This window comes from Bombyx mandarina, chromosome 11 (assembly GCF_030267445.1).
Source record: "Bombyx mandarina strain Sakado chromosome 11, ASM3026744v2".
NCBI classification, from domain to species: Eukaryota; Metazoa; Arthropoda; class Insecta; order Lepidoptera; family Bombycidae; genus Bombyx; species Bombyx mandarina.
The window spans coordinates 17,345,550-17,358,181 of NC_143218.1; the positions used below are offsets into that span (position 1 = coordinate 17,345,550).

At 37.1% G+C, this 12,632-nt stretch overlaps 1 protein-coding gene across 8 annotated transcripts in view; it reads left to right on the plus strand.

Moving 5' to 3' along the window:
- Window positions 1-12,632, plus strand: part of Mp (collagen XV/XVIII-type protein multiplexin) — a 225,495-nt gene that overhangs the window by 138,263 nt on the left and 74,600 nt on the right. For all 8 annotated transcript variants that reach the window (XM_089731123.1, XM_089731118.1, XM_089731120.1 and 5 more), the window contains exons 3-4: window positions 4,880-5,267; window positions 5,644-5,803. In XM_089731123.1, coding sequence (XP_089587249.1) covers window positions 4,880-5,267; window positions 5,644-5,803 — 548 coding nt within the window. The remainder of the gene's footprint in view (window positions 1-4,879; window positions 5,268-5,643; window positions 5,804-12,632) is intronic.

The following is a 12,632-nucleotide window of genomic DNA, read 5'->3' on the forward strand; positions in this document are numbered from 1 at the left end:
GACAAGCCAAGTTTACGCACAAAACACCAAAAACGGTTGGTCAGAGATACTCGTTTTACTCAACATAATCATGTCGATAATTCTGATTTTACAGATCGTTTGGAGCTCTCTGGAGTCTCTGAGTCTAAGAATTTTGATTTCCGTTTGAAATTAAATACTGTTTTTAACTTTTTTACTGATTATTAAGTGCTGTGATAAGTTTTTTTTAAAACGTGGCCTAAAGAGAATCCGTAAGCGATTACAAACTGATCCGATATCAACCGCACGATAACCTTTGAAGACAATTCCACTATCAAGCTTCAGACACAAGTTCTTCGAAAACAATACTTAATTCAATTAAATCTTTTATTCGATGATAATCGAGAGTCGTTAAATTAATTATTCTGGATGCCCCGCTGAGGCGTATCGACTTTACGATGCACCTAGCGGTACAAAATACCTGCACGATAAATTTAATTGTTATGATGCGTATTTTATTGTTCAATTTAATGGTTTATTTTGGAATTTTCTTATGTAGAATAATTGAGAGATAACGATTAAATAAGCACACGCTTTTTTGTGTTTATCGGCAAACACCCGGTCCGCCTCATGGGTTATGATCACCAATACTCACAGACATCCGATCCGCTGTTTAAATTAAAAATAATATAATTGTAGTCGCCGTGGCCTAAAGGATAAGACGTCCGGTGCATTCGTATCGAGCGATGCACCGGAGTTCGATTCCCGCAGGCGGGTATCAATTTTTCTAATGAAATACGTACTTAACAAATGTTCACGATCGACTTCCACGGTGAATCAATAATATCGTGTAAGAAAAATCAAACCCGCAAAATTATAATTTGCGTAATTACTGGTGGTAGGCCCTCTTGTGAGTCCGCACGGGTAGGTACCACCACCCTGCCTATTTCTGCCGTGTAGTAGTAATGCGTTTCGGTTTGAAGGGTGAGGCAGCCATTGTAACTATACTGAGACCTCAGAACTTATATCTCAAGGTGAGTGGCGAATTTACGTTGTAGATGTCTATGGGCTCCAGTAACCACTTAACACCAGGTTGGCTGTGAGTTCGTCCACACATCAAAGCAATAAAAAAAACATAATGTTAATACTAACGTCTTTGCTATTTGACCCACCAATTACTGTCCAGCATGAAATAAATATTCTAAAGTGTCCCCGCATTTTGCTTACATAAGCCCTAACGACCAGCTCATGGAAAATCCGGGCTTAAAAGTTGATAGACATCAGAAAACAAAACCTAACTGCCTGCTCGATGTAATCAAAATATCAGCTGTATTTAAATATGCGTATCATAGCTTTCAACTTAAAACAAATGACAGATTTTCAGTAAATGTAGAGAAGGTATCAAGTTTTTTGTTAATACACAATTCTTATTCTCAAAAACAACAGCATTAACAATAAATAGCCTACAGGGCTGTCAATTGCGAAAACTTCGATATTTACTTGGCCATTTTTTAACTATAAATAGACAATATACGTATTTTCCTATTGAAAAGCATATTACTGTTTCATTCGAACACTGTCACAAGCTTAAAATATCCGACGAATAATAAATCGTTCATAAACCCTGTTAAGGCTCTTTCATATTGTACGAGATTGATTTATTTCTTTAATGATAGCGTAGATGGGTAAACGAGCTCGCGGGCCACCTGGTGTTAAGTGGTTATCGAAAACTATTGACTTCGCAGTGTTAACTCCACCACCCACAGAAAGATAAGATGTCAAGGTCGTAAATGTATAGGGTAGCAACTGTCCCGACCTTCAAATCGGAATGTAAACTGCTATGCAATAGAAAAAAAAGGGTGCGTGTACTTATGTACGCGCGTAAGAAGTTATACTTTATTTTTATTAAATTTATTTCTTTTTTTTTTAAATATTAAATAATAAATAATAGATATTTAACGTTAATAATTTAATAATATTTAGTATGAATTATATTAAATAATAATTTTGTCATTTATATTACAAAATAATACAAACGGATAGTTAACCTCAATTGTATTGGAGCACTTAGGAAGGTTGATGAGCACAGTTTTTTCACAAATATTTTCTAATATTAATTAGTATTGATTTAAAATTTTCAATTTAAATCACTTTTGATTATAATTCAGACGCACATATAAAATTCGCACTTGTATAATGAAAACAAAATGAAAACATGTGTTTTAAATGTAGAAACTCAAAGGATGTGGATAAATATTATAAATATAAATACTCAGTGAACAGAGGCGGCGTGCGTGCCAACATACGCCACCAACAGAGGTTCCATTTCTGTTTTGTTGGTAGCATTTTTCCTTTAGTGGGCAACTTCATTTCTGTTAATTTTGTGTCGCGGTGCGCGCGCATCGTAAAATTTCACACTCATCAATTTTTCATAACGCGCCTAAAGAAGTATAACTTCAACAGGTAGAATGGTAGTAACTATACATGCTTAAAATTCGTCCTAACTATATCTAAGCTATAACAGGTTTTTTTTATTACCCTTGTAGGCAGATGAGCATACGGCCCACCTGACAGTGAGTAGTTACCCATTGACGTCAGCAATGCTAGGGGCAATGCTAAGCCGCAGCTTACTGTTAAGTACTCTCTACAAGCCTCGCTTGGAGAAGGACATGTCGTAGCACTCTGAAATTACCGTAGAGGGGAGTTCGTTCCAAAGCTAAATGGTATGTGCCAAAAAAGATCAATATTGGAAGGTGTGTGAGGAAGATGGCACGTAAACCAAATTGTCGGATATTTTGCAGCATTATTGAACGAAACAAAATAATTAATGGCACGTCAGAAAGCGCCCTTAGGTCCGTTAGCAGCGCCCGTCCCAACTCCGAGAACCGCATTCGCTTTAACAGCCCCATTTACTGTACAAAGAGGAGAAAATTGCCGGGCGTTAATTGTCTCGCGATGCAAACAATTTGTACGAAGCGCGTTTCAGTTGCCGGTACAGTTTCCGCTATTTATTGGCCAGATGTACGGTGCTTTATTTACGTGAAAATAATGAGCCTAAAACGATAATTTAAATAGACTTTTTGTGTGAACAACGGAAAGTTATTTGTTCCATTGATTTTCTTTATAGTCATATCTATATATTAATACGTGAAGCAAAAACTTTGCACCCATTTTTACGAAAATTGCGCGGACGGAGGAGTATGAAATTTTCCACACATAAAGAGAATATAGAGAAGGAGCGCAAAATGCTATTTTTTTTTTTAATTAAGCTTTGAGAATACTTTAAATCGATAAAGAAAACATTACACACCCTACCATGTATTTGAAACACAAACATATTATGTATTACCCTTTTGTTTTTTGTTAAACTTTTGTTATTGCTTAAAGTCTGTGGTGAAATTGAGAATTGGTTAATATAGTTTATCTTTAATATTATTTGTCTATACTATAGTCTTGGCATAATCTGTGATTATAAAAGTATCTTTGACAATAGAACCATAATAATGTTCAAGCTTATAATATCAATTAATTGTAGTCGAATTTCGACTACTGTGGGACCACTAGTAGACTCAAAACTGACAGTCTAACGGCAACATTAATTTAAGACGGAGCTCAACATAACCTTCTTCAAACGAGGCTTGTGGAGAGTATTAAGCGGTAGGCAGCGGCTTGGCTCTACCCCTGGCATTGCTGAAGTCCATGGGCGACGGTCACCATCAGGTGGGCCGTATGCGGCCCACCTGATGGTGAGTGGTCTGCCCACAAAGGCAATAAAAAAAAAAAAAATGGTAAAAACCAACATTCAACAATCTAGCATTCAGATGGAAAATTATTGCGATATTATGTCAGTCCGCATTAACAAATGTATACTTCATTTTTAAGGTATCAAAATTGTGAATTTGTTATTTTTATGGAAACTAATAAGCTCTCAATGATTCATAATTGGCTTATTTCGAAACAAATTGATATGTAATATTATTTTGTTAAATATCATATTGAATTCGTCGTGGCCTAAAGAATAAGACGTCCGGTGCATTCGTTTGTAGCGATGCACCGGTGTTCGAATCCCGCAGGCGGGTACCAATTTTTCTAATGAAATACGCACTTAACAAATGTGCACGATTGACTTCCACGGTGAAGGAATAACATCGTGTAATCAAAATCAAACCCGTAAAATTATAATTTGCGTAATCACTGGTGGTAGGACCTTTTGGGAGTCTGCACGGGTAAGTACCACCACCCCGCCTATTTCCGCCGTGAAGCAGTAATGCGTTTCGGTTCGAAGGGTGGGGTAGCCGTTGTAACTATACTGAGACCTTAGAACTTATATCTCGAGGTGGGTGGCGCATTTACGTTGTAGATATCTATGGGCTCCAGTAACCACTTAACACCAGGTGGGCTGTGAGCTCGTCCATCCATCTAAACAATAAAAAAAAAAGATTGCTGAACTAGATCACGACCCAACCCAACACAACAAACATGACAACTTGAATACGGTCACTCGTCTAATACATTTCAAACCAGAGTAAAAACTTAACGCCGGGTGGAGTGGAGCGTGAGCTCATCCCAGCATCCAACCATAAGCAAAAAAAATAATAATTAATACCTAGTAATCTTAATAATGAAATGGTCACTGAATCTATGTACTGCTTAAATGGGCAAGCGAGTTCTCGACTTAACTGGTGTATCGTGATTATTGAAGCCATCGAAACTGTAAAAATTCATGACTTATTTCATGTGGTATTAATTTAATGTTTAAAATCTGGTATGGCATGTCCCAAGGCGGGTCGTGTTATTTACCTGATGGTATCTATGGGCTCCAGCAACCACTTAGCACCAGATGGGCGGCTTGATTGTCTATACACCTAGTGCATTAAAAATGGGTTAGTTTAAAGTTTAAGCCATCTATTTCTTCTTACAGATATACCAGAATACGATCTACTACACGCAATCGGAGTGCCCTTCAGCAACCCAAAGACCCAATATTTCGACGAAGGTCTAGACGGGTTTCCTGCCTATGGCCTAATGCCAGGATCAGATATAAAATCGCCATATCGACTCTTCATGCCAGAGAAGCTTTACTCCGAATTTTCGATAACGGCAACAGTACGACCAGCTAATAAAGATGGCGGATTCTTGTTCTCCGTTGTCAATCCTCTGGAGACTGTGGTTCAGCTGGGAGTTCAGTTGATACCTTCAGGACCAGGACTGATGAACATATCCCTACTGTATACTGATGCTAACATTTATGCGTTCTCGCAGACAATTGCTTCATTTGTAGTACCGACTTTCGCTAAGAAATGGAGCAGGTGAGTCTTTTTCTATAAACACAGACGAACACACAGTTTGGCTGCTGGCGATCGGTAACCAGACCCTATATACACTACAAACTCAATTTAACCTCAAAGCCTCAATTCAAACTGGATAGCATGGCATAAGCAGAACGTCGGTGCCTAGAGGCATGGTCTCATTAATACTCTGTTATCAGTTTCCATTTATTTAAAAATCAATTTCACTCACCAGTTACATTTGGTGGGGACCCTCAATTATCTGTTGTTTAGTATTTGTCATTTTAAGCTAGGCAATAACAGTTTCCGTCTCTCCGTCGGTTAGTGGCAAAGTAGATTCTGGGTTCAATTGTGTGGCAGACAGAAATGTAAAAATATAACCCTACTATTTGTTCAGGTTCGCTTTGAAAGTGTCCTTGGAAAACGTGACACTTTACCTGAACTGCCACGAATTTGACACAGTGGTGGTAAGAAGGAACCCCCTGGAACTGGTCTTCGATTCAGCGTCTACTCTTTACGTAGGACAGGCGGGGCCATTGATAAGGGGCGCTTTTCACGTGAGTACATTTTCCAATCTTAAATTTTATATAACACGAAAATTACGATGATTTTATTTAAGATTGATGTGTAATCTCGATTGGTTTATAAAGGACGCTTTATTAGCAAATTTTAGAATATTTTAAGAATTAGCTTTATAAATATTATTATTAAATGGAAGGCAATGGTGAGTCCAGATGTTTGTATGGTATTAAGTACCGTGTTACTTCATAGGTAATTTAAATAAATAAATAAATAAACTTCATAGATTAAGATATTGAATTGTAATTGATTCTTAATAACTGTAACTGTTAGAGTTTATTTAGGATTGGCTTGAAAATTGTTTTCTTACATAAAGATTACATAAAAGAGATGATAAATTCGTTTTTAATATTGTCCCTTACGTATGAAAAATTTTAAAAACTTAATGAAAATCTCATCACGGTTTCGAAAACTTTAGTTCTATTCTTTAAAAAGCTCAAACAAAAGCAAAAGCTTACTATTAAAATCCCCGAGTAGTAATCCCCTGGAAACTTTTCTATTAAGTTGGAGTTACCCGAACTTAGAGGCTATCTTCTAACTTGAACGAACTTGTTTATGCAATTACCCTTGTAATGAGTATAAAGATTGGGATAAAATAATCCTATTCACCGTAACGGGCTTGTTTGTGCATTGTAATTTACTTTGTCCGCTCAATCTAAGCTTCTATTTAATATTTTAATAAGAGAGCTATTTAACAAAACTATAAAATAGTTATTTAATCACACTTAGTCCTCGACCTTATAAGCTATTCATTACTCAACTGAGACTAGTCTTACGGTTTGATTTCGCGTTTTATTGCCATTATATTAGGAAAGTATTTGAAACGTCGAAATAATATAATGACAAAAACAATGCTACAAGATATACCGCAGAAGTAATTTTAATTCTATATTTTATGGCTTTTGTATCTAAAGTTACGTTGTATCTACAAGGCTTTTGAATTCGCTAGGCCTATGTATAGTAGTAATGTATTGCGTAACTTTATTAAGTCTCCCCTCTCCATATCTTCTTTTAGAATATCGGATGATTTCAATTGTGTGATCCAAAACTACACCCTCGACAAACATCCGTCCTTTCCGTATCATCAAAACAAAACCGTACTCTGGTCTCTAGGTATACGTAAAATAATTCAGACTAGACTATCGGAATTCACGCAACAAAAACTATCAAATGACATCCTCTGATTCTGTTTTATCTCGACCATTTGTAAACAAAGCCGCTTCTACCAGAAACAGATAAGCGAAATCCAGAGTCGGGCGATCAAGGTATAACACACGGCTAGAGCGAGCGACGAGCTAAAAACAAAATATTAAATTGTCGTCCAAACTAAATATTCGACGATTTTCTAAGAACATTAAATATTCACTAATATTCTAATGATATTATTGTCTCTGTATATAATAATATTAGTGTGATATTTTCGCACTAATTAAAGGGATCTTTTAAAAAAACAAACCTTCATAATAAGACATTCTGAGAAATATAGGTATATTATTATGACACGATTATTTCCATTACGGGTCTCATTCGATTTATTATAATACATAATATATTTAATGCCAAAGTATCAAAGGAAAATCTCCGAGCATTACATATAAAAAAATCTTATATTCGCTTCACAAAATCGTAAATCTCTGACACGTCTGACAAGTCACGTTTTTACTGGTGGTAAGACCTCTTGTGAGTCCGCGCGGATGGGTACCACCACCCTGTCTATTTCTGCCGCGAAGCAGTAATGCGTTTCAGTTTGGGCAATGGTGGGGCAGCCGTTGTAACTATACTTGAGACCTTAGAACTTATATCTCAGGGTGGGTGGCGCATTTACGTTGTGGTTGTCTATGGGCTCCAGTAACCGCTTAACACCAGGTGGGCTGTGAGCTCGTCAACCTATCAAAGCAATAAAAAAAAAAAAGAACGTCCATTAATTTGGTATAAATTCTGGATGTTGTTGCATATTCCCTTACTCTTAATGGATTCTTCGAATGTTTTGTATTTATTTAGGAAACGATTTGATAAATGTTACCTCATTCCGCTACGGTTGTTTTTCCATCGCCAGGTAGATAATTAGGTCCGAAGATAATAAGAGGTAGTAGACTTACAGAATATTAACGTTTTCCTAGTTTTCATCGGTCAGATTTCAGAATCAGTTAAGTTAAAGTAGGGAAATCGTTTTGTACCATGGTGCTTAAAAATTCCTTTCATTATAAATAAAGCTGGTTACTTAAAAATCCATTGCAATCGAAAACCAATCAGCTAATTTGTTGACATGTCGCCATTTTTTTTATGACGCTTTTCGAATTATCTAAATATTAATACCTGAAGCAAAAACTTTGTATTACTTTTTACGAAAATTGCGCGGACGGAGGAGTATGAAATTTTCCACACTTATAGAGAATATAGAAAAGAAGTGCACAATGCTAATATTTTTTTAAAATAATGCATATTGAGTGTAATTGAGAATAGATTAAATATTGTTTGTCTTTATTAATTTTTTTATAGTGTAGCTTTGGCGAAAGTTGTGATTATAGAAGTATAAAATACAATCATAATAGTGTACAAACTTACAATTCCAATTAATTATAGTCGAATTTCGACTACTGCGGGACCACTAGTTCGAATAAAATTGTATTCATATTAAAACGATTTGTTCTCTCTTATGTAATTCGAATTTACAGTCAACTAAAAAACGTTTCTTACGTCCACATAAATTCAGATCTAAAAGTATTTTCCGAGATAATCTTTTGTCAAAGGAAAAAAAGCACAACAAACTCTTTTGTATAAAGTTAATATAATGTTCAGGATAGAAAACTTTTTTACTGAGCCTAGTCGAGAATAATCACGTTTTTCCTTTGCCCTCTTTTCTTGAATTTAAGTGGCAGATAAACTCTTCTACGGCGGAGGATACATCGTTGTACACTTCAGCTGTTTCGAACTTTTTGAAGTGAAAACTTCTTTAGAATCGTTGTGATTTCAAACCGGATGCAACGGAAAAAACGACAGGTAAGAGACACAAATACAAAAATGTGTAGGATGAAGCCAGCAAAGAATGAGACAGAAATATACATACTATTTAATACAGCGCCATCTGTGAGACTTTTTAATACTAACGTGTGTATGAAAGCTCTTGTAGTGAATTTTAATTTAGGATTATACGTGAAATTAAAATATCAATTCACAGAGGGCGCTACCTTACAATTATTTACTAATGACAAAATTTTACATATATTTAAGACGTTTAGGATAATTGTATTTTAATTTTGGAAGGTTTCACTTCTACCACGTGTGAATTTCACACATTTTGTTTTTTTTATTGCTTAGATGGGTGGACGAGCTCACAGCCCACCTGGTGTTAAGTGGTTGCTGGAGCCCATACACATCTACAACGTAAATGCGCCACCCACTTCGACACATGAGTTGCAACGTCTCAGTATACTTATAGTTACAACGGCTACCCTACCCTTCAAACCGAAACGCATTACTGCTTCACGGCAGAAATACGCGTGGTGGTGGTACCTACCCGTGCGGACCCACAAGAAGTCCTACCACCATTGTACATGTACATATTGATCAGTGTTTGAAATTAGTCAATAGTTGATGATAAACGAAGTAGGTAAATTAATATGAAATCTAAATATTTATTGGTCCGATTGAGATATGTGGTGATTGAGACCAGGAATTACGCAATTTAAATTACAGTCAGATATTCATATTATTATTATTTTTTTTACGGCCTTTATAGGCAGACGAGCATACGGGCCCCCTGATGGTGAGTGGTTAGCGCTCATGGACATCAGCAATGCCAGGGGCAGAGCCAAGCCACTACCTACAATTTAATACTTTCCACAAGCCTCGTTTAAAGAAGGACATGTCATAGCGCTCGGGAAACACCGTGGAGGGGAGCTCATTCCAAAGCCGGATGGTACGTGGCAAAAAAGATCTCTGGAAACGCAATGTGGATGACCGCAGTGGCTCCAGGTAGTATGGATGAACTCTACTACGGTGCCGGGCGATGCGATAGTAAAAACGACATGATGGGATCATCTCAAATAATTCCTAAATTTAATTCATGTTTTGCTAAAGTATAAAATTCGTAGTCGACATGTAACATCCACTTATTTTCAGAGATCGGACAAAAATTCGATAAATACAAAAGCGTACGTGATATGAACGATCTCATATATCAAAACGTTTTTTTCTATAATGTACATGAAAGTTCTGCTTCGAATTGCTATGCCAAAGTTTATTTGTTCGAAACAATTAATTTATTTATTGTCCCAAACAAATCGTTATGGATAAAATTTATCACTGTCTCATATTGTAGTCTAAAGGTTTCAATAAATTTTGAACGATACTCACTTACCAGTAATTTATTTTACTGTACTTTAAGTCCTGCATTAATAGTATAGTATAAAGGCGATTGCTTTGTGGTTGTCTCATCTTCATCCTTCAAACAGAAACGCATTACTGCTTCACGGCAGAAATAGGCAGCGTGGTACCTACCCGCGCAGACTCACAAGACATGCTACCACAGAAATAAATCAATGTTGATATTGTTTCTATCCATGTTACAGTTATTACGCAAATCATAATTTTGCGGGCTTAATTTTTATTCCATGATGTTATTATCTCACACAGTGGAAGTCAATCGTGAACATTTGCTAATTACGTATTTAATTATGAAACTCAAGAGGATGTGTTATTGACTTTGTAAGTTTTTATTAATGGATAAGGTTTTGTTATAGCCCGAACGGGTTGTCAATCTGAAAATGATAAACAGACAAGCCAACGCAATAGCAGTATCCTTGCTTCATGACAAAAAGCCTCTAGGTCTGCGGAGGGACTTCGGTTCCCTCTGTATTTTGTACCGTATGTTCCATGGGGAGTGCTCTGAGGAATTGTTCGAGATGATACCGGCATCTCGTTTTTACCATCGCACCGCCCGCCACCGGAGTAGAGTTCATCCATACTACCTGGAGCCACTGCGGTCATCCACAGTGCGTTTCCAGAGGTCTTTTTTGCCACGTACCATCCGGCTATGGAATGAGCTCCCCTCCACGGTGTTTCCCGAGCGCTATGACATGTCCTTCTTCAAACGAGGCTTGTGGAGAGTATTAAACGGTAGGCAGCGGCTTGGCTCTGCCCCTGGCATTGCTGAAGTCCATGGGCGACGGTAACCACTCACCATCAGGTGGGCCGTATGCTCGTCTGCCTACAAGGGCAATAAAAAAAAAAAAAAAAAAAAAAAAAAAAAAAAAAAAAAAAAAAAAAAAAAAAAAAAAAAAAAATTACACAGATTTGTAGTTAAAATCGTCAATTCAGTTCAAGTTTTTAGCCACTTTAAGCGGAGTCCATAACTTCCTTTCAAAATGCTATGATTATTTCAATGATTATTGAGTCACCTTTTCAATATATAGGTATGAAAATATAGAATCCATTCTTAAATGTAGGTCTACAAAGATAATTGTAACATAATGTTCACGATTGATTTTTACGGTGAAGGAATAACATTGTGTAATAAAAATGAAACCCGCAAAATTATAATTTGCGTAATTACTGGTGGTACGTGCGTACTGGACCTCTTGTGAGTCCGCGCGGGTGGGGTACCGCCACCCTGCCTATTTCTGCCGTGACAGTAATGCGGTTCGGTTTGAAGGGTGGGGCTGCCGTTGTAACTATACTTGAGACCTTAGAACTTATATCTCAAGGTGGGTGGCGCATTTACATTGTAGATGTCTATGGGCTCCAGTAACCACTTACACCAGGTGGGCTGTGAGCTCGTCCACCCATCTAAGGAATTAAAAAAAAAATTCGATCTTAGCCCCAACAAATACCAGTAAAATACAACCAACTACAACCTAATTTCTTTGATGAATGTTCAGAAAACTTTGTATGTAAGAGCTACTCACTCTCTGAAAGGGAACAAAAAGTCTTAATGAAAAGTCAGTCCAATTCATCGGTGAAAAAGGAAAACCGTCTGAACACATCTCGAGCTAATCTAACGCTAAAAAAACTAGCAGATGTTTAACTTTTTTTTTCTGTGTACAAAGATATAGATAGTGATGTCACTCTTAGTGCTGCGTGGTTACCAAAGCAACCATAGATCATAGAACCATAGATCACAACGTGACTACCGAATCCCGCTTGGAGAGAGAGAAGATCAAAATAGAGGCGTATGTAAATACAATAGAGAGATTTTTTTTATTTCCCGTATAGGCAGACGAGCACGCGGCCCACGTGATGGTGAGTGGTTACCGTCGCCCGTGGACTTCAGCAATGCCAGAGGCAGAGCCATATCGCTACCTAAATGCAATCGTTTCTCTTATTGCAGAAACTTCGACGCTGTTTGTGTAAATAAAATACAGGCTTGTAAAATGAGCATTCGCGTTTATGACGTTTTATTATGATTCAACTACAATTTGCCATGCGCGGGGCTAAAAAGCTGGGACGGAAGAGAGGGTTGCCATTAGCAAATTTTAAAACTATCAACTTAGCTAGGACTTAGGTGTTGCCATTACAATATTACAATAAAATTCTAATGTTCATATTTTGATCGATGTCCATGGACGTATAAAATACCAAGATAAAAGCCCCAATGAATATAGCACGGGACACTGAATGACGTTACGGAATGTTTTCGGAACGTTGCTCAAATAAAAGTGAAGTATCTGCGATATTTCTGCACTGGGACTTAGTCAAATATGTAGGAACAGAATTCGGGTCGAGACCGTTTCGGAGCCCGAAGCAGTGAGGCCCAGAAAGCGAATGTGAACTGAAACATAAACAAGACGAAATGTTTCTCGAAAGCTA